This window comes from Capricornis sumatraensis, chromosome 8 (assembly GCF_032405125.1).
Source record: "Capricornis sumatraensis isolate serow.1 chromosome 8, serow.2, whole genome shotgun sequence".
NCBI classification, from domain to species: Eukaryota; Metazoa; Chordata; class Mammalia; order Artiodactyla; family Bovidae; genus Capricornis; species Capricornis sumatraensis.
In genome coordinates, this window is record NC_091076.1 from 61,182,495 (window position 1) to 61,207,944 (window position 25,450).

Here is a 25,450-nt window from a genome sequence, read left to right on the forward strand (position 1 = left end):
AATTATTCTCTTTATGATTTTTTCTCCTTTGTTCTGTTAATGATATCACCATCCTCATAATCACTTGGAGTCAAAATCTAAGTCTTCTGATGCCATCCTCACCTCCCATACCCAGTATCATTTAAGGCCTGTTGATTCTACTTATTGCCACACTATCTTCAAATCTGTCCTCTCTTTTCCCTTACTACTGCTGGTTCATGCCTTTATCAGCTTTCCCCTGAACATTTCTAGCGACTCTCTAGTAGATCTCCTCCTCCAGCCCCATTTCCCCCAGTCTATTTCCAAATAAAGCAGCAAAAATAATTTTCTGAAAAATACCTCTGGTCGTGAAACTTTGCTGCTCAAAAATCTTCCCATTCAGGTTGTAGTCTGACCCGACTCTTAAGAAAGCCTCAGGATTCTGAGAAAGGGGGTGATCCTTACCTCAGTCACATACTGCTGCATAGCTATCCAGGCCAGCTTTTCCTGGATCAGCCCAAAGTTGTGAATTTTCTCCCTAAACAGTACAGTTAGCAACGTTATCCACCTGGAAGAGGGCACGTGTTTAAAGAAAAAAAAAATCTTCCCATTCCCTAGAAATCATCTCTTGCTATTTCTTTCTTATGTCACTTTCTGCCTTCTTTTAGAGCTACTTTTAGGCTTTTCTCTTCTTACCCAGGAGCTTATAAGCTCCATGAGAGGAGACCACAAAAGAAGTATCTTTGGCAGCACCTGCATGGTCTTGCACATACTACTCAAGTGGTAGATTCTTTGAATGAACTGGAAATATCAGTTAAGAGAGAAAATGTACAGTTACATGAAACAAGTTCATGTAATATTCATACTTTTTTATTAGCGTCACAAATAAGATTTTTTATTGTCACTCTTACAAGTCTGAATTTCATACAGATTTCTAGACTGGTAACTGATATCCATCAGCTTGTTCAACTTTAGTCCCTGTCTCTTTCCCAGTCGCTTTTCCAAAATTACTACCTTCATCATGAAACATGAGTTTTCTCAATTCAAACTTGGGAAAAAAGCATTTTTACTTTTCTAACAAAGACATCATAGAGCAGATAAATAGATTGGCAAGTGTTTTCCATGTCTTTTCCAAGGCTTTGGGCTCAGTTTATTGACAACTTCTTTCAGGTCATCCTCTGGTTTTGGCAGATCCGTTGGTGCTGAGTATAAGGTTTTCCAAATCTGGTTGTTGTGCTTTTCAGTAAAACCAACAGAGCCTAAATGAAGCTCATCACCATCGGTAATCTTGACATCAACATGAACTTTATTCATGGGCTGCCGTTTTTTGACCATGGGACACATTTTGTCACAAGCAGGACCCGTGCCATGAAAATTAGCCAATTTTTGCCCTGAATATCCTCAGTAATTAGCTTGAATTTTCTAAATGCAACTTCATCATTCTGCAGATTAGCTAAGCTCAGTTCAGAAACATGACCCTTGCTATCCAATGTGATTTTGGTTCCTTGAGTTCTCATGACCAGTTTTTCCAATATTTTTATGTTGGACATAGTTGGTGCTTTCACATTATTCCAGTTTTTCTTAGAACATGGATCAACCACTTTTCCTCTAGCCTCCCTTTTTGCTACCTTTTGTAAGGTGCTTATTCTGGCAGACTGCCATGTTGCTGCTCAGTCAAAACGGAGCATTTAATCTTATTCCACCACAAAATAAAATATAAAATATTTTCAACACAGAAATCCTCTTACATAAAACAGATTTAATCGTTTTCCATCTTTGAGTTTAATAATCAGCTGATTACAAAGCACTATAGAATTTAAAGAATCTTTCATTTAAAAAAAAAGTTTATCTGAGGACTTTCCTGGTGGTCCAGTTAAGACTCCATACTTCCATCGCAGTGGGGCATGAATTTGATTCTGCGTCAAAGAAGTTTCACTTGCCACGTGGTGCAGCAAAAAAAAAAAGTCATAAGAAAGCAAGAGTTGAAGATGATGTAGTAGACATCATTAAGTTAGATCACATAATTTTTAATTCACATTTAGTAAAACAAAGCTTGTGAAGTTCTGTGCTTTGGGAAGAAAATGAAGGTTATTGTGGTGGCTTGTTTATTCTATAAGCTGCATAACCAAAGGAAAGAAAAATTAAAGACATTTGGAATAAAAGAGTTTTAGAAAAAAATAAAGTAACTTATTTGCTTCATGTACCCTAAAAGGTTAGGTCAGCCAGGGTTATTGAAGTAATAGGGAATGGGAACATGGGGGTGATTGTGGTATTTCTGTGTTTAAAACTTACACAGTAGGGTAGGAATGTTATACATATTTACTTAGAAGAATATGGTTTGAATAAGTTTGCTTTCCTAAACGACATCTGTCCAAGTGACCTAGCTACTTGGATTCTTTCTCTCAAGATATTAGGTTGCTGACTGTGAAAGTTACCGTTTCTTATTATTCCTGTCACTATAGAAAATTGAGAATTGAGTTAGAAATAAGAAATTTAAATTTCTTAGAACTTCATCTTTTAAAAGAATACAGTATTCCCCTCCATATTTATTGTGGTTAGCTTGTCTTTTTATTGGGTATAATTTGTGAGTCTGTACATCACCTTAGATTAAGTAGTTCCTCAAAAGCTGTTTTGTAGCTTCTGGATTTAATTTTATTTTAAGGGAGCTTTTCTTAGCTTCTGTTTAGGACAGCAGTATTTAAATTAATTAATACTTGCCACTTACACTTAGTCTGATTTATTGAAACTAAGTACCCAAGTTCAGTTTAAATACTGATATCTTTTACTAGTGTGTATTATATATATGTGAGGCTAAAAATACCCTTTTTTGACTTAATAAGGTCTATATCCTATTCAGAAATTTCAGGTTATTTACATTATTTTATTTAGTGAAAACACATAACTTAAGAACCAAAAAAGTTCATCAGTTGTACTGTTCTCTCTTTTTTTGAATACTGAGTAATAGCTTTTTTTATATTGAAGTATAGTTGATTTACAGTGTGTCAGTGTACAGCAAAGTGATTTAGTTGTGTGTGTGTGTATATATACACACACACGCTTCTTTAGATTCTTTTCCATTGTAGGTCATTACAAGATACTGAGTGTAGTGTAGTCAGTGAACATCCCCTCAAAGCACAAGGTGATATTTAAAGAGTTTTTAATTTTACTTTTTTTTTGCTAATGATAGAATATATGTTTGATCATTTGAGGTTAGAGACAAGGGGAAAGCATTTAATAATGATTATTTACACACTCACTGAAGTGCTTTACCATTCCTTTGATGCCGTTTTTTGTTAAGCACATTTTCCTATGAAGTGTTTGTAGTTGCACAGACCATGTCAATGCCTGCTGGTTTTTCCCTCTGTGAAGTATCTGTTCTTTTATAATATATACAGAGATTTATGAGAGACTTCATGGTGTGGATGATCAGAAACCCACCAGGACTCATTTTCATATAATTTAGTGCCAGTTGAAAACTCTGGGTGTCGGTTGTTGCTGGGACCTGTTTTTGACTCTGTTGAACCTTTACTGGCTGTGGTTTGTCTGGCCATCACATGACTTCTCTGAAAATTCCCCCTCCCCTTCATTTCCAGTAAACTGTTTGAGTAGGAGTGAGTCAGAGTGAAACCAGCTTCCCTGTAACCACAGGGCTTGTTAAAGAATTTGTCAACGTGGACTCTAGAGGGTTTGCATTAAGCTTTGCAGTAACTGCTATGGTTTGTGTTGCGTCAGGAGTTCCACAGAAAAGCTTCCTGCTTTCAAGATCCCTTGCTTGTTTGCAAAGGGTTAAACTGATCAACTTTACCATAATAAACATTAGAGACACGTTAAACCCATTTATTTTATCATTTAAAGGCTGTGTCAAAGCTACCAAGGCTTATTGTAGTTTCTCTTTTCAAAATCAACCAACCACACCCAACAACGTTAAGTTTATGAAAAGGCAGGCCTGCTAGATCTTCTTTCAGAGCTGGCTCATGATTTTACCACTAAGTACCATCAAGATTAAGCAATTCCAAGTGGTCTCTTTTGAAGGATTCTGTTGCAGGATATTGCAGCTACTAGCACAGTTAGCTTGGGGTACATAAAGGTCACTTACATTTGGTTCAACAAGAAAAGGTAGCACTTAAAATAGTCATGTAGTTGTAGTTTTTAAGCACATGTAGCATGGTTATGGTGGAATCCTTAATGCCTCATTTTATTTGCTTTCTCGGAAAGGCTTCACTTTATTTTGAATTCTTCTCGCTCCACTCCACTCCCAGACTTTTGATCTTTCTTCCTTTTCCTACTCTTCTGTTTCTTTAACCCATTCTTAGAATGGTATTAACAGGGAGGAGAGTTTCGCAGTTTGACACAAACTGCCGAATGAATGGCCACTGGGAAACTCATTGTGCATTCCTAAATCCATTTGTTTTTACCTGTTCATTTCTGTGTTTAATCACTTCATCTTGGGCAGACTTTTATTTTAAATATAAATTTAATAAATACATTTAAATTAAACCGCCTAAAAATCATTTTTATTCTGCTTACCTTTTTTTTGGTAACAAAATCAGCTTAGGGAAAAGAACATGATAGAAAATTTTGAGCTAATTATTTTTCACAGGAAAGACTACTACAGAATAATGGAAGCTTAAAATTGTTTATATTCTAGAAGAGAAACATTTGTTTTGAAGATCAGGCAATTCTAGTTGAAATTAGATGATTTAAAAATGAAAATAGAGGTTAACACAGTCATTTTCAAAGCAATGAGTAATGTTTAAGATTTTTCTAGTTACTTTGCTTTAAACACTGTAGAAAAATATAATTTTGCTATATGTCTGCTTTGTTCTTATTTGCACACCTGTTTACAGATATGCGGTGGGGGGACAAGCAGTGAACAGGCATTAGGTTACCTTTGTTAAACTAATTTAAAGATTTTATTCAGGTTTGTGTTTCAAAGACCTTTTGTAAAGTGCCTTTAGAAAGTCCCCTTTCACTGAAACTTGGACTGATGGACTTCATGTATACTGTGCTTTTGCTCATGGGTTTGCAAATCAGTAATATGCTAAATACAAACCCACCCTCTGTTGCATCTGCTGAATGCTCCTAGGGATTCTGGCCTAAGATGAGAGTTGATTCAAGACATGGACTGTTCATTTCCTATTTCAAAAGGTGATTTTGTTTCTGATTAGTCAAGGTTCTTGGTTTATCGTAATAGGTCTGGAATTCTCTCTTGCTGAGTATTTAAGGAAATTTTTCTTGGTAGTGTTCTTCCCATTTTCCTGTCTTGGGCCTTAAAATGTAACAACATGACTATCCTGCTCTTAAACTAAAGCGTTATGTGGAAGTGGGCATGGTCATTAGTTCATTTCTCCTCGCAAAAGTAGGCATGTACTCTATAGACTTGCTTCTCCACATTCCCTGATAAGGGTGTTCATCCAATAATTTATCAAAACTTACAAAAACTTATATTTTTACTACTTCTTGAGCTAAAGACTTCAGTAAGTTTATAGGCTGTTATTTAAGTCTGTGCTTCCGTTAGTTTGTTTTAAATTTCCCTGTTTCATATTATAAAGTAAAGGGTGCCACCCTCATTCTAGTATTGTAAGGTTTTTTTTTTAACACTTCCCTTTTCTTCTTTTCATAAATTTTCATCCACTTTTCATAACTTAGAAATGTCAGTTACCTTTTCAGCCTTTCTAGAGAAAACAATTGTTTACTTTTTGTATCTAATATCCCCAAAACTCTTTGATCATTTTAATTCCCCCAGGTATCTTTATTTAATTCTTCTATATCTTTTCTAACATGAAATTGTCAGAACTGCGCATGATTTTTTACTATTAATATGTTTGTGTATTTTCAGATTTCTACAACTGCAGACCTGTTTGGCAATGAATTTTGCTAATTTTTCAAATAAATTGTTTAATAAACTGTTTACTTGGGAGACCACGCTCAGTTCCCTTTCCTTTGTTCATAACTTAAAACTTTTGTAATCCGTCATTTTATATTTAAATAATCCCTAAATATGTTCTCCTACTGTTGTCCACTTTGAAACTTACCTGCCGTGTTTCCTCCTTCTCAAGTTTACATGATCCTTAAATTTATTGCCATGATTTTGGCACTTCCTACCTTAAAATTCTAATTTCAACTATAGATTTGGAAGTTAAGCTCTGTTCCTTTTTCCAGGACCATTTATAGACTTGTTTAGTGGGATGATTGGTTCTGTCTTAGGAAAGAATCCTACTATTTGCTCTTTCATTATAGAGATTATGCCATTTATGTTTATCCTTTGTTTTCAGTCTTTAAATTTCCTGTCCCTGACAGCTTTGTAAATTCTGTACTGACCTGGTTTTCATAGCTTTGCATGTTTAAGTTTATCTCAACCATTTTTAGTTTTTTCTTTTTCATTCACAAACTCATTTTCTTGTTCTTACATACACAGCAGATTGTCATATGATTTTTGTTTTTTAAATTCCAGTTTGAATCTGGAAATAAAAGTTATTTATTAGTTACTTGTAACTAAAATACAATCAATTATAAATGCTAAAAATAGAGGGTGATTTTTTTTCCCTCTCTAGCATCAAATAAGATTTGGTAAATACCCTTTCTGGTGAGACATGAGGCGATCACATGAGGAGATACTGGCTTCAGACAGGAAAAAGAGAAGAAAAGAAAAATGCATTACTTGTGTAATGTGTCATTTCTAATAAATCTTGCATACTCAGACATTTTCCCTGAATGTCAAGAGCACTGTTGTTCTTCTTGGGCAACAATGTTCATTGTTATTTCAAGTAGAGGCCGGCAGGCACTGATAGGAGTGGATGCCTGCCTGCCTGCCTTCCTAAAAATCACCATATGGTTTCTTTTCAACAGAAGTCTAAGCAGGGATAGAGAGAGGAAAAGAAAGCAGCAGATACTGGCCGGTTTTACTGGTGATAACTTGGACTACGTTGCTGTTGTTCAGTAACTAAGTCAGGTCTGATTCTTTGCAATGCCATGGACTGCAGCATGCCAGTCTCCTCTGTTCTTCCCTATCTCCCAGAGCTTGCTCAAATTCATATCCATTGAGTCCACTGATGCCATCCAACCATCTCATCCTCTGCCACCCCGTTTTCCTTTTGCCTTCAATCTTTCCCAGCATCAGGATCTTTTCCAGTGAGTCACCTCTTCACACAAGGCTTTGGAGCTTCAGCTTCAGCATCAATCCTTCAGTGAATATTCAGGATTGATTTCCTGTAGGATTGGCTGGCTTGATTTTGCATTCCAAGGGACTCTGAAGAGTCTTCTCCAGCACCACAATTCGAAAGGATCAGTTCTTCGGCATTCAGCCTTCTTTATGATACAACTCTCATATCCATACATGGCTACTGGAAAACCATAGCTTTGACTATACAGACCTTTGTTGACAAAGTGATGTCTTTGCTTTTTAATACGCTGGCTAGGTTTGTCATAGCTTTCCTTCCAAGGAGCAAGGATCTTTTAATTTCATGGCTAGAGTCACCATCTACAGTGATTTTGGAACCCAGGATAATAAAATCTCTCACTGCTTCCACTTTTCCCCCTTCTGTTTGCCATGAAGTGATAGGACTGGGAGGAAAAAGCTCTGAATGGTTGGTTACCTGGACCTTCCAAAAAACGTTCTCTACTGTTTATCTGAAAATGTTAGCAAATGCTGAGGGTAAGCCCCTAAGAAAGCCTCCTGAAACCTTACTTATTCTATCTCTACTTCCTCCTAGACCACCCAGTAGTTGATTTGTGAGTTTTAAGGTAAGTTTTAAGATAAGTGGGCTTCCCTGGTGGCTCAGATGGTAAAGGGTCTGCCTGCCGTGCAGAAGACCCAGGTTCAATCCCTGTGTTGGGAAGATTCCCTGGAGAAGGAAATGGCAACCCACTCCAGTATTCTTGCCTGGAAAATCCTATGGACAGAGGATCCTGGTAGGCTATAGTCCATGGGGTCAGAAAGAGTTGGACACAACTGAGCAACTTCACTTACTTTTAAGATAAGTAATAATGCTGTGGTGACCATTACAGGTGTAAATAACTAAAAAAATTTCCTCTTATTTTCTGGAGACAAGAATATGTTGATTAAGAATTGGCATTCAGAAATAGTAACCTCCTCTACCATTACCCTCTTTTCGTGGAGTATTTGGTAAACCAATTGGTTGTACAAGGCAGGTTTGATAGATTTTCAATTCTTAATGCATTTCCTTCCTTCCCTCCTTCCTGTTTTATAGCCCTCTTCCTGGGTCGGGAAGATCCCCTGGAGAAGGAAATGGCAATCCACTCCAGCGCTCTTGCCTGGAAAATCCCATGGACAGAGGTGCCTGATAGGCTACAGTCCATGGGGTCGAAAAGAGTCGGACACGACTGAGTGACTTCACTCCTTCTTTGATATTACTATGTTGCTCTTCTCTTTTTGAAATTAGAAACTAAATGAAAGCCTCTTATCCCCTTACTTGTTATGCTGTGCTTGAACTGAGCTCACATAGTCTGTGAGTAAGAAATCGGATAAGATATTTTATTTCATCCGGTCTCAGGTTTTGGGGGGCTTCCCAGGGACTTCTGTAGTGGCTCAGACGTTAAAGAATCCGCCTGCAATGCGGTAGACCTGGGTTCGATTCCTAGGTTGAGAAGATCCCCTGAAGGAGGGCGTGGCAACCCACTCCAGTATTCTTGCCTGGAGAATCCACATGGACAGAGGAGCTTGTCAGGCTACAGTCCATGGGGTTGCAGAGAGTCAGATGTGACTGAGCACACACAGGTGGAGCTAGGGTAGAGAACCCGCCTGCCAGTACAGGAGACATAAGAGACGCGGGTTCGATCCCTGTGTCAGGAAGATTCCTCACGAGAAGGAAATGGCACTCCACTCCCGTATTCTTGCCTGGAGAATCCCATGGACAGAGAAACCTGGCAGGCTACAATCCACAGAGTCCTACAGAGTCGGACATGAGTGAAGTGACTTGGCGCACACACATGCAGGTTTTTGTTCTTGATAGTGATATCAGTATAACCAGTTTTGTCCCATAATCAGTTTTATTTCTAAATTATCATGGTGATAGGTATTACTTATCATCATTTTGCAGAAAAGGTGAAGAAATTGTGGCTTACAGACGTTTGGAAATGGCATAGCTGGTGCTCTGTCATGTGTCGCTGCGTTGTCTGTAGAAGCGGTGTTCGGATAGTCTGTTTCTCTAAGCACTGTTTTTGTTTTTCATGCTTTCCTAGTCATTGTAGGCTTCCCGAGTCTTCATGTCTTTCTGCGTTTCTGCCAATTGCAACCCACCACCCACATATACACACTAGATTATTCCTCTATCTCTCAAGAGAAAAAAACTTGCTGGAACTTTCTTCCCCTACATTCTTACCCTGGCTTATTCCCTCACCTCCATTAGGTTTTTAATCAAACATCACCTTTTCTCCTCAGTCCTTCTTCAGCTATCGTATTTAAAATTACAACTTGCCTGCCACCCCATTCTTTGGTTTTTGTCTCCTCCCATTACACTGTGAGCTCTGTGAGGATCCAGATTACCAATTTAATTCAGTGTATCTGTTGTTCCACGTGTTTGGCACGTAATAAACGTTTGTTGAATTAATGGTTAAACACAGTCTCCTCATCTTTACTACATTGCGTCCATATACTGTGTATATATGTATGTATATATATGTGCATACTTTATAAATGTATATATATAATGTACATATATATAAATGATAGAACAAAACAACATAGTTGGTGTTCTGTCATTTGATGTTGCATATATTTCATATATATTTGATATATATATATATATATATTTAGTTACAGGAAATTTGGAAAACTCAGCAGTGGCCACAGGACTGGAAAAGGTCAGTTTTCATTCCAATCCCTAAGAAAGGCAATGCCAAATAATGCTCAAACCACTGCACAATTGCACTCATCTCACACGCTAGTAAAGTAATGCTCAAAATTCTCCAAGCCAGGCTTCAACATTACGTGAACCGTGAAATTCCAGATGTTCAAGCTGGTTTTAGAAAAGGCAGAGAAACCAGAGATCAAATTGCCAACATCCGCTGGATCATGGAAAAAGCAAGAGGTTTCCAGAAAAACATCTATTTCTGCTTTATTGACTATGCCAAAGCCTTTGGCTGTGTAGATCACAAGAAACTGTGGAAGATTCTGAGAGAGATGGGAATACCAGACCACCTGACCTGCCTCTTGAGAAATCTGTATGCAGGTCAGGAAGCAGCAGTTAGAACTGGACATGGAACAACAGACTGGTTCCAAATAGGAAAAGGAGTATGTCAAGGCTGTATATTGTCACCCTGCTTATTTAACTTCTATGCAGAGTACATCATGAGAAACGCTGGACTGGAAGAAGCACAAGCTGGAATCAAGATTGCCGGGAGAAATATCAATAACCTCAGATATGCAGTTGACAGCACGCTTATAGCAGAAAGTGAAGAGGAACTAAAAAGCCTCTTGATGAAAGTGAAAGAGGAGAGTGAAAAAGTTGGCTTAAAGCTCAACATTCAGAAAAGGAAGATCATGGCATCTGGTCCCATCACTTCATGGGAAATAGATGGGGAAACAGTGTAAGACTTTTATTTTGGGGGGCTCCAAAATCACTGCAGATGGTGACTGCAGCCATGAAATTAAAAGAAGCTTACTCCTTGGAAGGAAAGTTATGACCAACCTAGATAGCATATTCAAAAGCAGAGACATTACTTTACCAACAAAGGTCCGTCTAGTCAACTTTATGGTTTTCCCAGTGGTCATGTATGGATGTGAGAGTTGGACTGTGAAGAAAACTAAGCACCAAAGAATTGATGCTTTTGAACTGTGGTGTTGGAGAAGACTCTTGCGAGTCCCTTGGACTGCAAGGAGATCCAACAAGACCATCCTAAAGGAGACCAGTCCTGGATGTTCATTGGAAGGACTGATGCTAAGGCTGATCCTCCAATACTTGGGCCACTCATGCGAAGAGTTGACTCATTGGAAAAGACTCTGATGCTGGGAGGGATTGGGGGCAGGAGGAGAAGGGGATGACAGAGGATGAGATGGCTGGATGGCATCACCAACTCAATGGACATCAGTTTGACTGAACTCCGGGAGTTGGTAATGGACAGGGAGGCCGGGCACGGTGCGGTTCATGGGATCGCAAAGAGTCAGACACGACTGGGAGACTGAACTGAACTGATTTAGTTACCGGCACTAATGGGTTGAATTTAATTGCTTTTAAATAAGAATTTTGGTTATTTAAAAAGATTGTAATTTTGTCTTCTAAAATTCTGTATGAATAGTAAAAACTATATGTATTTTTCCTAAAACTCAGCATTTAAAGCTTTTCTTCTCTTTTCATGCTTGAATTTATTCAACCTTAATATGTTTGTGTTATCAAAGATCCTAATTACACAGATTCATTAGGATCATCTGTTCAGTTCAGTTCAGTTCAGTTGCTCAGTCGTGTCCAACTCTTTGTGACCACGTGAACCACAGCACACCAGGACTTCCGGTACATTACCAACTCCCGGAGTGTATCCAAACTCATGTTCATTGAGTCAATGATGCCATCCCACCATCTCATCTTCTGTCGTCCCCTTCTCCTCCCGCCTTCAATCTTTAACAGCATTAGGCTCTTTTCAAATGAGTCACCTCTTCGCATCAGGTGGCCAAAGTATTGGAATTTCAGCTTCAACATCAGTCCTTCCATTGAATACTCAGGATTGATCTCCTTTAGGCTGGACTGGTTGGATCTCCTTGCAGTCCAAGGGACTTTCAAGAGTCTTCTCCAACACCACAGTCCAAAAGCATCAATTTTTCGGCACTCAGCTTTCTTTGTAGTCCAACTCTGACATCCATACATGACTACTGGAAAAACCATAGCCTGACTAGATGGACCTTTGTTGACAAAGTAATGTCTCTCCTTTTTAATATACTGTCTGCTAAGTCACTTCAGTCGTGTCCAACTCTGTGTGACCCCAGAGGGCAGCCCACCAGGCTCCCCCATCCCTGGGATTCTCCAGGCAAGAACACTGAAGTGGGTTGCCATTTCCTTCTCCAATGAAGGAAAGTGAAAAGTGAAAGTGAAGTCTCTCAGTCGTGCCCGACCCTCAGCAACCCCATGGACTGCAGCCTTCTAGGCTCCTCCGTCCATGGGATTTTCCAGGCGAGAGCCTTCTCTGAATATACTGTCTAGGTTGGTCATAACTTTCCTTCCAAGGAGCAAGTGTCTTTTAATTTCATGGCTGCAGTCATCATCTGCCAGAGAAGGCAATGGCACCCTGCTCCAGTACTCTTGCCTGGAAAATCCCATAGACGGAGGAGCCTGGAAGGCCGCAATCCATGGTGTCTCTGAGGGTCGGTCATGACTGAGCAACTTCACTTTCACTTTTCACTCTCATGCATTGGAGAAGGAAATGGCAACCCACTCCAATGTTCCTGCCTGGAGAATCCCAGGGACGGGGGAGCCTGGTGGGCTGCCATCTATGGGGTCGCACAGAGTCAGACACAACTGAAACAACTTAGCAGCAGCAGCAACAGCAGTCACCATCTGCAGTGATTTTGGAGTCAAAAAAAAAAAAAGTCTGCCACTGTTTCTGCCGTTTCCCCATCTATTTGCCATGAAGTGATGGGACCAGATGCCATGATCTTAGTTTTCTGAATGATGAGCTTTAAGCCAGCTTTATCACTCTACTCTCTCATTTTCATCAAAAGGCTCTTTAGTTTTTCTTCACTTCCCTGCCGTAACAGTGATGTCATCTGCATATCTGGGGTTACTGATATTTCTCCCAGCAATCTCGATTCCAGCTTGTGCTTCCTCCAGCCCAGCATTTCTCATGATGTACTCTGCATATAAGTTAAATAAGCAGGGTGATAATATACAGCCTTGACGTACTCCTTTTCCTGTTTGGAATCAGTCTATTGTTCCATGTCCAGTTCTAACTGTTGTTTCCTGACCTACATACAGATTTCTCAAAAGGCAGGTCAGGTGGTCTGGTATTCCCATCTCTTTCAGAATTTTCCACAATTTGTTGTGATCCACACAGTCAAAGGCTCTGGCCTAGTAAGTGAAGCAGAAATAGATGTTTTTCTGAAACTCTTGCTTTTTTGATAATCCAACGGATGATGGCAATTTGATCTCTGGTTCCTCTGCCTTTTCCAAATCCAGGTTGAACATCTGGAATTTCACGGTTCACATAATGTTGAAGCCTGGCTTGGAGAATTTTGAGCATTACTTTACTAGTGTGTGAGACGAGTGCAATTGTTCAGTAGGTTGAGCATTCTTTGGCATTGCCTTTCTTAGGGATTGGAATGTAAACTGACCTTTTCCAGTCCTGTGGCCACTGCTGAGTTTTCCAAATTTGCTGGCATATTGAGTACAGCACTTATGATCATCTGTAGGAGAGGAAAAAAGTGTAGATTTCTTTTTTTCAATTGAGATTTATTGTGAATTGGCAACATGAAACAATATTAAGAGTAATTTATAGTATGTTACAAACCACTTTCTATAAGTGTTTGATACTATCTACATAAACGTACACTGCAATAGAGCAGTTCCATTTTGTGTGTTTATACCTAGCAGAAAGATGCTCCAAAAGACTTGTACAAGAAGAGTCATAGCAGCATTATTTAACTCCATACTAGAAGCAACTGTAATGTCCACCAATAGTAGAATAAATAGATTAATATAAAGGCAACAAATTGATTACTGCCACATTCAACAGCAGGTGTGAACCCCATGGACAGTAATGTTCACCTACAGAACCCAGAAGTAAAAGAGGACCTACTTTATAATGCCATTTATATGAAGTTCAAAATAGGCAAGCTACTTCTATTGTAGTAGAAGTCAATAGCAGTGGTTGTTTTGGGGTAAGAAGTAATTACTAGGAGGGCCAGCAGTGGGGTGTCTGGTGTTCTGGTAATGCTCTATGTCTGGATCTTGGTGGTAGTTACATGGGTGTGTTCATTGTAAAATTCCACCAAGATGGATACTTTAGATTTATATATATTACTGTATAGATACTGTACAGTTAAAAAAGTACTTTTTACTGCCCTCCCCCCAAGGTAAATTTGGTAATAAATATATGAGTGCATGTATAAATTCGTTATTGGAAAAGGCAATGGCACCCCACTCCAGTACTCTTGCCTGGAACATCCCATGGACGAAGGAGCCTGGTGGGCTGCAGACCAAAATCAGGGGGCTTACCCACTGTGTTTACTTCTAAGAAGAGTTTTGTGGTTTCAGGTCATCTGGTCTAATGTTTAATCCATTTTGAATTGACTTTTGTGTGTGTTGTAAGATAGGGGTCCAGTTTGATTCTTTTGTGTATGGCTGTCTTTTTTTTTTTTCAATACCATTTATTGAAGAAACTCTTCTTTCCCCATTGTATATGCTTGGCTCCTTTGTCATAAACTAATTGATCATATACATGAGGGTTTATTTCTAGGCTCTCCATTCTTTTCTGTTGGTCTGTGTGTCAGTTTTTAAGCCAATATCATATGCCTTGTGATACAGTTTGGAATCAGAAAACATGATGGCTCCAGCTTTGTTCATCTTTGCCAAGATTGCTTTAGCTATTCTGGGTGTTCTGTCATTCCATACAAATTTGAAGATTGTTCCTGTTACTGTGAAAAATGCTTTTAGAATTTTATTTGGGATTGATTTGATTCTGTCGATTGCTCTGAGTGGTTATGGACATTTTAACAATATTTTTCCAATCCATGATTATATCCTGTCTTTCTAATTTCTTTGCTCAGTATGCAAGTTTTCCACTTCCTTGGTTAAGTATATTCCTAGGTTTTTTATTCTTTTTTTGTATAACTGTAAACACATATATTTTCTTAATTTCTTTTTCTGATAGTTCACTGTGAGTGTCTAGAAGCACAATAGATTTATTTATTTGTTTGTCTGGTTTTGGCGTGCTGGGTCTTTGCTGCTGCCCGGGCTTTTCTCTTTTCTCTAGTTGTCGTGAGTGGGACCTGTTCTCTAGTTGCAGTGCCCAGGCTTCTCATTGTGGGGGCTTCACTTGTTGCAGAGCAGAGGCAGTAGTTGCAGCACCGTGGGCCCAGCAGTTGCGGCTCCTAGGGTCTAGAGCACAGGCTCAGTATTTGTGGCACATGCACTTAGTTGCTCCACGGCAGGTGGGATCTTCCCAGATCAGGAATCGAACCTGTGTCTCCTTCATTGGCAGGCAGATTCTTTACCACTGAGCCACCACGGAAGTCCCCACAATAGATGTTTGTATATTGATTTTTTTTTTTTAATCTTCCAACTTGGTTGAATTAGTTGATTAGTTCTAACAGTTTTTTGCTGAAGTATTTAGGATTTTCTGTATATAATATGTCATCTGCAAACAGATACGGCTTTACTTTTTCATTTTCCATTTGAATAAAAATGGTAAGAGTGGACATCCTGTCTTGTTCCTGAATTTAGAGGAAAAGCTTTCAGTTTTTCACAAGACTATGATATTAGCTAAGACCTTGCCGTACTAGATTCCTTCTGTACCCCCTTTTTGAGAATTTGTGTGATGAATGGATGTTGGATTTAGTCGGATGCTTTTCTGCAGCTGTGAGATGATCATGTGGTGCATAACAGTTTGCGGATGTTGTTTAGTTACTAAGTTGTGTGCTACTCTTTTGCAACCCCATAAACTGTGGCCCACCAGGCTCCTCTGTCCATGGAATTTCTTAGGCAAGGATACTGGAGTGGGTTGCCATTTCCTTCTCTAGGGGGTCTTTTGACCTAGGGATCAAACCCGTGTCTCCTGCATTAGCAGGCAGATTCTTTGCCACTGAGCCACCAGGGAAGCTGTCTAAATCCCATTTGATCCTGGTGAATAACCCTTCTAATGTGTTGTTGAATTCAGTTTGCTAATTTTTTTAAAGGGTTTTTCCATCTATGTCCATCCAGGATATTGGCCTATAATTTTCTATATTTATAGTGTCCTTGTCTGGTTTTGATTTGGGGGTAATGCTGGTCTCTTAAAATGGAGTTGGAAGTGATTCCTCCTTTTCAGTTTTTTGGAAGCATTTGAGAAGATTGGCGTTAGCTCTTCATTAAATATTTGATAGAATTCACCAGTGAAACCATCTGGTGCTGGACTTTACTTTGTTGGGAGGCTTTTGATTACTAATTCAATCTCCTTACTAGTAGTTAATATGTTCACATTTTCTATTTGCTCATGATTCAGTGTTGGTCAGTTGTAGGTTTCTAGAAACTTGTCCATTTCTCTAGATTTTTCAGTTTTTCAGCATGTCATTGTTCATAGTAGTCTCATGATCCTTAGTATTTATGTGGTATCAGTTGTTGTGTCTCCTCTTTCATTTTTTCTTTTATTTCTATAAGTCCTCTCTTTTCTTTCTTGGTGAATCTAATGAAAATTTTGTCTAATTTATTATCTTTTCAAAAAACCTTGTAGTTTCATTGAGTTTTCTGTTGTTTTTCTAGTGTATTTTATTGACTTCCACTATGTCTTTATTTCCTCCCTTCTGACTTTGGACTTGGTTTGTTCTATGTGCTCTCATTCCTTCAGGTATAAAGTTAGGTGTTTGAGATCTTATTTCTTAATGTATTCATTTATCACTCTGAATTTTTATCTTGGAATCGCTTTTGCTGCATCCCATAAATTTTGTGTTCCAATTTTTTGTGTCAGGATAATATTTTTATTTCACTTTTAAGTACCTTGACCCATTGATTGTTCAGTAACATGTGGTTAAATCTTCACATATTTGTGAATTTTCCAATTTTCTTCTTGAAATTGATTCTTCGTTTCATACCATTGAGGCCAGAAGAGAATACTGATATGATTTCAGTCTTCTTAAATTTATTAATACTTATGTTCTAATATGTGATCTATCCTGGATAATGTTCCATGTGTGCTGAAGAAGAATGTATATCCTGCTGCTTTGGAATGGACTATTCTGTAAATATGTCCATTAAGTCCAGCTCGTCTTACATGTCATTTAATTCCAATGTTTCCTTATTGATTTTCAGTCTGGATGCTCTATCCATTGGTAAAAGTGGAATATTAGAGTCACCTTCTTTTACTGTATTGGTGTCTTTCTCCATTTAGGTATCTATATACTGCTTTTTTACTTTGGTATCTCTTAGTTCACTATAGCCTTGTGGGTCTCATGGACACAAGCCCATTCAAAGCTAGATGTTTGCAGGGCCCATCTATCAGGTAGAAGTCTTAAAACTTAGAGCATCAGATGTGGGTTTGTGGGAAGCCAACCCTTTCACTTTACAGGAAGAAGATGGGAGTTGTGAGTTCAGTTCAGTGTGTTCATGGGAGGAGATGAGTTCAGGAGCCTCCTATGTTGGTATCTTGAATGAGAACTCTAATCTCCTATTAAAACTTCTAAATCTCTATAAATTATTTTTAGAATGAAATTTCTTTGCATTTTTGAAATATGTTTGTGTGATATATTCTGTTTGCATGATTATAGAATTTTACCCTAATTTCCAATTTAAATAGAAATTCTGGTTGTCATCTCTGGCTTCATTATGTAAAATCTATAAATTAGATATTGAAACTTCCATTTTTGAAAGTAGTTGAACCATTCTTTTCTGATCACTTTTTTTGGGAAAATGTGTTGTATTTTATAATCCAGCATCTTATAGGTACTGAATTTAAAATCGATTAATTAAGTTTCCATTATCACAGTCACTTTATTTCATTGTTAATTCCCCTACTTTTATAATTCTAGAGTTTATTTCCTAACAGTCTTCATATTGCTAGTTTGTGTGAGTCCATTAAAATTCAAAAACAGAATAGGTGATATGTGACTCCTTTGAAATTATACTTCATTTAAAGGAGACCTATTCAAATATGTAATATTTAATCATATCAGTTACATTAATAATATTGTTGAGGTTGTCAACACTAAAGTGAAAAGTTCACTTTGCATTTAATAAATTAATGATTCATATCTGTATGTGAGAGAGCTCAGACGCAGTCCTGATAACAGGTAGAAAATTGCAGTTAACAAACATTTTATTCTGTTTTTAAGAGGAGAAAGATTTTAAAATTATGAGTTGTGTTTCATTCTAATTTCTGTGAAGATGATAATTAATTATACCCATTAATTATGTTGTTTACCACATGTAATATTATTTCATTGTAGAAAATACTTAATTACATGGTTATTAGTATCTTAACAAGTTAATATTTCAGAATGATTGTCCATGATGCTAAAACAACTTACAATATTAAGTCATTATTACTGTCTTAACTCCATTTCTGGTTAATACAGAATAATAACATGGTACAATATATTTGAGTAGAACACAGAAATTAGCAAGTCATTTTTATATGCCAGAAGAACTTCACAAATGCAGTTTATTTTAATACAAATTCCTTTTATAACAAGAAATTATTATTGAAGCAGTTGCTCTGTGAATTTTAATATGGACTATGGAGCCAATTCAGTGTCACACCCAAGAAGAGCATTAACCCAGCAGAAATTTTAACATATAATATATTAAAAAGCTGTTGATTTATAAAACTGCTGACCAGTTACCTCACATTGATGGTGATAGATCAGCTCAAAGTAACATAAGCTGTTAACCAAATACATATTTATCTCTAGTAATATTGCAGTCATTTAACATGTTAGAGATTTTCTGTTGCTTTTAAGGAAATCTTAGAATTTAATGTGATCCCTTATCATGAGTGTGAAAAGGTTTACTGTTACCACTTGAAGATAAATATTATTGCAAATATTTAAATCTAAGTGAACCTCTTCAAAAGTTAGTATTTTGCAATCTAATTATAATTGGCTATATAGTTTCTCTTATCTTCATAAATATTTCTTAGGAAAAAATACAAAACAAAAGTAGTACAGAAATATTCGTACTGGAAAGCATTGTCTGCTTTTCTTTATTAATCCTTGAAATCTCAGTAGTTAAGTACTTATTGTACTTTCTCTTCGTCTTGTCTTCTGTAATCATTGGAAAAATGTTCCTAGTGTCTCTCATTCTTACTTTCAGAAGCATGATAATCGCTGTCAGTGGGAGTGGGAAAGATAATTTTATTTACTTGTATTTTGTTTATTTACTTCTAAAAAGTAGAACGTGATCTATGATTACTAACTGTGAATGCATACTACTTATTTAGGTAGAGTTAGAGGATGAAACTCTGATCTCTTGGGCACTAAAATTGTGAAATACATAAACGTTGTGAAATGTGAGTCCAGAGAAATGAAACTGTTAAAAGGAATTTGGTTTTAGTTGTACATATTTTTTTTTATGAAGAATGACAATTGAGGAAGTAATCAAATTGAACTTGCTACACTGTTCCCACAAACACAAGAAAAAAGACTAAAATGAAGTATTAATTTCCTTTGATATTTAACTTTAATGTTGCAAACCTAACATGTTGACTTGTTAAACTTTTCCTTTAAATGATTGTTTATTATGGTACACATTTTTTCTTGACTAGTTTATTTTATCTGATGGCCTAAACAGAATAGCAAATTTTGTTTGAAACTGTTCTTTTAAACATTAGTGAAAGAGGGTTTTTTTGCTGAATGTGTGTGTGTAAGTTGGGTTTATATTCTAATATTTTTTCTACAGTACATTTCTCTCTCTTTAAAAGAACACAAGTTGAAATATTTTAATGCATAGAAAATGTTACTTTTACATCATTAGAAAGCTATCAGATTATGCAGAAGTTGTTTAAAAATAAAAACTTTTAAAATTGCAGAGCAGCAAACAAAAACATATAACTGCATTTAATGTGTAGAACATTTTAGACAATTTAAAAATGATGTTTTTAATAAATATGTTAACACAGCAGCCTTTAAAGCTATACCAGTAAGTTTTGAATATGACTTTAAAAGTGAAATAAGTTTAAAAGCAACAAAATACAGTTATGTTTATGAAATCTAAACATGAGTTAATTTACCATTGTGAAATATTTCAGATTTGGTACAGATACCAGTATAATGCTTCCTTGAGTTTGTTTTCATTATTCTGGCAAGGAAAAACAAAATTCTGCCTTGAGCTGTATACTCCTGCTGTTGGTTTCTTGTAATGAAAGTAACTGTGCAGACTTATTAGTTTAATTTAAATAAATTTTTCTGGGTTATTTAACATATAAATATAATTTTAATTCCGAGAATATTGTGAAAGACATGGAAAATAAATTAATAGGAACTGAAAGTAGCATGGTCATTCTGTGTGTGTGTGTGTGTGTGTAACACATAATAAGATTTATGAAATCTGTTTTCAGTAGATGACTTTCAGGCTTTTTAAAAAGTAAAGCTCCCTATTAAAAAGGCACTTAACTTATTTTCTTTGTGAGACATGCCAGCTAAAAGTTAATTTGAAAAAGAAGAAAGAGAGAGAGTAAAGAGAGCTTTCTATTTCACTGATTTGGGTAGAGTGGCTGTTTTCCTTCAAATAAAGATTCTTGAAGTGCTCTTAAGGATAATTGATGATGAGCACCCAGGCATCCAAAAGAACAGGGAGTCTCTTTTCCGTTGTTTTTGTCTCATTTCGGATGAGTAAAGAAATTATGTCAAGGGATAAAACAGCTCCTTACTTTCAGAATGTTTTTTAAAACATGATTTCTTGAACTTATGAAGGCTTACCTATCTGTATTATTTTGTATGTTAGCTGATCTGCATAATGTTAAATATTTTCTCCTCTATGTAACCAACTAATATAATCATACCTGTTTTCTAATTTAAATGTATGTATGTGTGTCTCTGTAGTAGAAAAATAACATGTTTAAAATAATGGCACTATCGTAGTCACTTGCTTTACATAAATGCAAAATTCTAAAGCCTTGAATTTAAGATAAAGGGAAACAGGACAACAAACCTTTCAAATTCAATGCTTTGTTGATCTTGTCTACACCATTTTACACAAAAAATGAATTTTTTGTAACTTTATATATTGAGGATTGCATAAATTCTGTGGTAGAAAAATGTTCCTATATTAATCTAACTTGGAAGATAGCTTTATAAAAACTTTTGTTGTTTTTAAAATAAAATTTGTATAGTTTTTGTTTTCTCTGTTTTACTTTTTCTTCACAGGTGAATACCATCTTTCACTAAAGTAGATTTGCTATGAAGATATTAAGAGCTGTAAAGAAAGACATTTTCCTGAATTTATATTTTTAACACTTGGGCTATAGTAATTAAAATTTTATAACTCGTTATAATCTAATAGTATTCTTTGGTATATGTAAAACTCAAAACATTTCTATTAATTATGGCCAGTTTTTATTTAGTGCTTTTATGAATTACAAATTTAGTAATTTGTGAATTATGTAAGTTATTGAAAACATGGAAGTGTAATTTGTTTTTAATGTTAGTAGGAAAACTGATTTCATTATATATCCCTAAACAGTTTTTAAATCAATAAAATCAGTGTTTCACATTTAATGCAATAAATGTTAATTTTAAGAAAAAATTAAATCTTCAGTTAGAATTTTTTTTTTAAATACAAAGAACTCTTTGCTATGGTAATTCAGTTGTTTAAAAATATTAAATCTGAAACAGTTTATTTACTGAAATAGTAAGCCTAATCCGAAAAGAAACATTCTGTCTTTGAAAATAAGTTGTAAAATTACAAAATTACATTGTAGAATTTAATGATTAACTTTGAGAGTCTGTATGTTTGAACTTGAAAGTATTTGTATTAACTGCTAACGTCTTTGAAAATATATATTATTGCTTTAATTGGTTTGACTTTCTCACCGTCCTCAACAAGTAAGTAGGAGGAAGGTCTTCCCTTTTTTTTTTTTTAATTTCAGTATTCACTGTTGTGGTAATCTGATAGAACTGTTCAACATAATATTTTGGGTTAAAGTGGTTTTGGTGTGTTTGTTTTTTTAAGTCGAAATCCACAAATGCTTTAAACCCTATTCCTATTCTATGAAGGAACTGTCTATCATGTATATTATGAATATTCTATAAGATTATTGAGAAAAAATAAATAAATATAGTTTTAGCATGGACATGCCAGCCAAATATATATTTCAGTCTGGGAGACGACATGGTGAGATAAGAAGAGCACTGATTTTAGAGTCTGAAGAATCTGCTCTACTTGCACCCCAGGATTACTGAAAGGCTTGAGCCTTTTCAGTAAGATGTTTGTGAAAACCATTTTTATTTCTAGCACAAACTTTGCAGTATAGGACGTTATTCGTTTTGGGGGTAATGAATGCTAAGTTACTGCCACATAACTGTTTTTTTCCATCTTATGGCTAGTGATCAGTAGAGGTGTCTTCATTTTCTGTCTTGGAAAATTCTTTGATTTCCTACCTTGATGTTAATCAGGGAGTAAGTCTTGTGAATTATTAAAGGAATGACAAAGTAGTAAACTAGCATTTCCAAAAAAAAAAAATGGGTTGGTTTATGGTTGGTTTATAACATTTTGTTCATCTCTAGATAATCCAAAGAGAACCAAAAAAATGCAGTAACAGTGTCTTGGCTTATTCTTGAAATGTATTATAAGCTTATCTTTAAGGTTGTGTAGTTAATGTTTTATGAAGATTTTATTCACATGTTTTTCAGTGCAACCTGCCGTGATTTTTTTAAATATCATCTTATTAAATGAGTCACTGCTTTCAAATTATTAGACATTTAATATTATAAACTGTAAAGAGCCATCTTTCCTTCTTCTACTTTTCATTAATTTTTTTTTAGTTAATTTTTATTGGAGTAAATTACACAGTTGTGTTAGGTGCTACTGCTCAGGAAAATAAATCAGGCATACATATGCATACATACCCTTCTTTTGGAGGAATTGGGAGTTTGGGATTGACACATATACACTATTGAAACTGTGTATAAGATAGACAACTGAGGGGATCATTAATGTTTCGATATCCTCCTTTTTATACAGGATTTCGCCTCCCGGGCTAAACTGGCAGTTCAAAATCTAGTACAGAAGGTTGGATTTTTTGGAATTTTGGCCTGTGCTTCAGTAAGTAAATTGTACTTAAACGGTGGATTTATATTTTGATTCAGTTTGTTTTTAAAGTGTATGAATTTTTTAAAAGTTACCACTTTTAATGAGTATGTAATTTTATTAATCATTCATCTTACTCATCAAATGAGCTGTTTTCTGTTGGTTAGCTTTCTATCTTATTTGCTGACTTGTAAGCATTTCATCCTGCCATGATGACTTCAAACCTAAATGGCTTGATTCAGTAAGAAAAAAGAGACAAAATCGATCCCTCCCATAAAGAATATATAATGAAGTGCATTTAAACGAATAACAATGACTTCATTCTTTTCAGAGTTGGAGATAGGTACTCCTTTTCCAAAGCCTCAGGCATATAGTTATAAGGAAGAATTCATATAAAACCTCCTTAAGTGACTGTAATACCTAGCTTGGTAGTTGAAACATCTGTGGCAAGATTAAGGGCATCTGTGGCCACAGTGAACTAAGAAACTATTTGTGTCAAACTATTTGTGTCTCACACAAGAAACTTAAAGAAAAAACAAAACTTAATGTCTCAAATTGCAAATTTGTGAAATTGACAATCCTTGTTGAGTTGATGTTTATCTTGGTCCTTTTCTAATATAATAGAAACAGTTATATTTGAAACGAAGCATTTTGATCTAAATTTTCTTTGGTAGTTTGTACAAAATTCTTGATAGTTCAGTGGTAGATTTGGCCAGAATAACTAGATGCACCTAGTTAATATGATAAAAGTTGCAACTATAAGTAAAACTCAGAAGATTATTACCTGCTGGCACATAGTTTCTTTACCCATTATGTATATGAATATGAATATATGAATATATCTGAGAACCCTCGTTCCCACCATAGCAAAGTACATACCCAAAAAGGAAAGACATTTGGTGCCAAAATTTACAGTAAACCCTGAATATTCATCGGAAGGACTGTTGCTGAAGCCCCAATACTTTGGTCACCTCATGTGAGGAGCCGAGTCACTGGAAAAGACCCTGATGCTGGGAAAGCTTGAAGGCAAAGGGAGAAGGGAGCAGCAGAGGATGAGGTGGTTAGATAGCATCACTCACTCGATGGACGTAAATTTGAGCAAACTCCAGGCAACAGTGGAGGGCAACGCAAAGGAGCCTGGCACGCTACCTCTATGGGGTTGCAAAGAGCCAGGCATGATAGCAGCCGAAGAGCAGCAGCAAGCAATCAACATTCTAGAGACAGTCTAAAATATACACGTGCCTCTGGTACTGTCTTTTAACCCTGACAGTACTTGAAATTTTCATCGTCTAACTTTTCTTTTTATTGGAGAAGCTCTTTATCATAATATTGACAAATATTTGAGCAGTGTTTAGGTATGTTGTAGTGTGATGCAGTGAGAGGAGAACTGGTTTTGGAGTCAGGCTTACTTAGGTTCTTAAACCAGATTTTCCTCCTAGCTATGTAATTTCAGTCAGTTTACTCTCTTTGAGCCCTAGTTTTCTAATTTTGGGACTTCCCTGATGGCTCACTTGGTAAAGAGCCCACCTGTAATGCAGGAGACCCCAGTTCAATTCCTGGGTTGGGAAGATCCGCTGGAGAAGGGATAGGCTACCCACTTCAGTATTCTTGGGCTTCCCTTGTGGCTCAGCTGGTAAAGAATCCGCCTGTAGTGAGGGAGACCTGGGCTCGATCCCAGGGGTCTTCCCCTGGGTTGGGAAGATCCGCTGGAGAAGGGAAAGTCTACCCACGCCAGTGTTCTGGCCTGAAGAATTCCATGGGCTGTATAGTCCATGGGGTCAAAAGAGTCAGACACGACTAAGCGACTTTCACATTTCTAAGTTTTAAAATAGGGCATCAAGACACTCATTACTGATATGAGAATTTAGTCCGTTCAGTCGCTCAGTTGTGTCTGACTCTTGGCGATCCCATGAGGATTCATCAGCTTTGAATCAACCTGAGTGCTTGGACAAAGAAGTGAAAGCTGTATTTCCTTTTCTCAAGGATCCTGAAATCTAGTGAGGGAGAGGGTGCTAAGTGAAAGGTACTGTGGAAACCCAGCAGTATAGGATTAAGCTGAGAGGCCTAAACGGTGATAATGTCCTTAGTTTAGAAGCTAAGAGAATAGTGTGGGAGCCGTGTTGCTTGGGTTGAAAGCCTGCTGTGCCGCCACTGATAATGAACAAATTGCTTGACCTGTCTGTCTCACTTTTCTTATCTATAAAATGGATGTCATATCATATAACATTGTTTTGGAAATTGAGTTGATGTAAAAATCCTAGAAAAGCACATAACAATTCAGTAAGAGTTAGCTTTCCTCATTCCTGGGGAAAATACAAGTACCTTCGATTTATTGAAGCAAAAAGTATTTATTCTTTGGCATTCACCTATACCTGTATCTTCCCTGCTAAAATTCCACTTTCTATGCTGGCCAGTCTTCTTTATTTTTGACTAGGAATAGTCAATTTTTAACATAAATTGATAGATCTGACCCTCTAGGAAATTAATATATATATTAAAGTATTAAAAATATATATACTTGATTTAAGGTGAAGTAAGTAAAGAGTAAGGTAAGGAGAAGTTTATTAATTAGTAATTTTGTTGTTAACATTTAAAGTAAGATAAACAAAGCT

At 36.5% G+C, this 25,450-nt stretch overlaps 1 protein-coding gene and 1 pseudogene across 6 annotated transcripts in view; one reads left to right on the forward strand and one right to left on the reverse strand.

Annotated features, from left to right (window-relative positions):
* The window catches only part of VMP1 (vacuole membrane protein 1), a 127,882-nt gene that overhangs the window by 72,689 nt on the left and 29,743 nt on the right, over positions 1 to 25,450 (forward strand). For all 6 annotated transcript variants that reach the window (XM_068976085.1, XM_068976084.1, XM_068976087.1 and 3 more), the window contains one exon: positions 22,773 to 22,853. In XM_068976085.1, coding sequence (XP_068832186.1) covers positions 22,773 to 22,853 — 81 coding nt within the window. The remainder of the gene's footprint in view (positions 1 to 22,772; positions 22,854 to 25,450) is intronic.
* On the reverse strand, positions 881 to 1,620 carry LOC138082717 (small ribosomal subunit protein eS1-like; annotated as a pseudogene).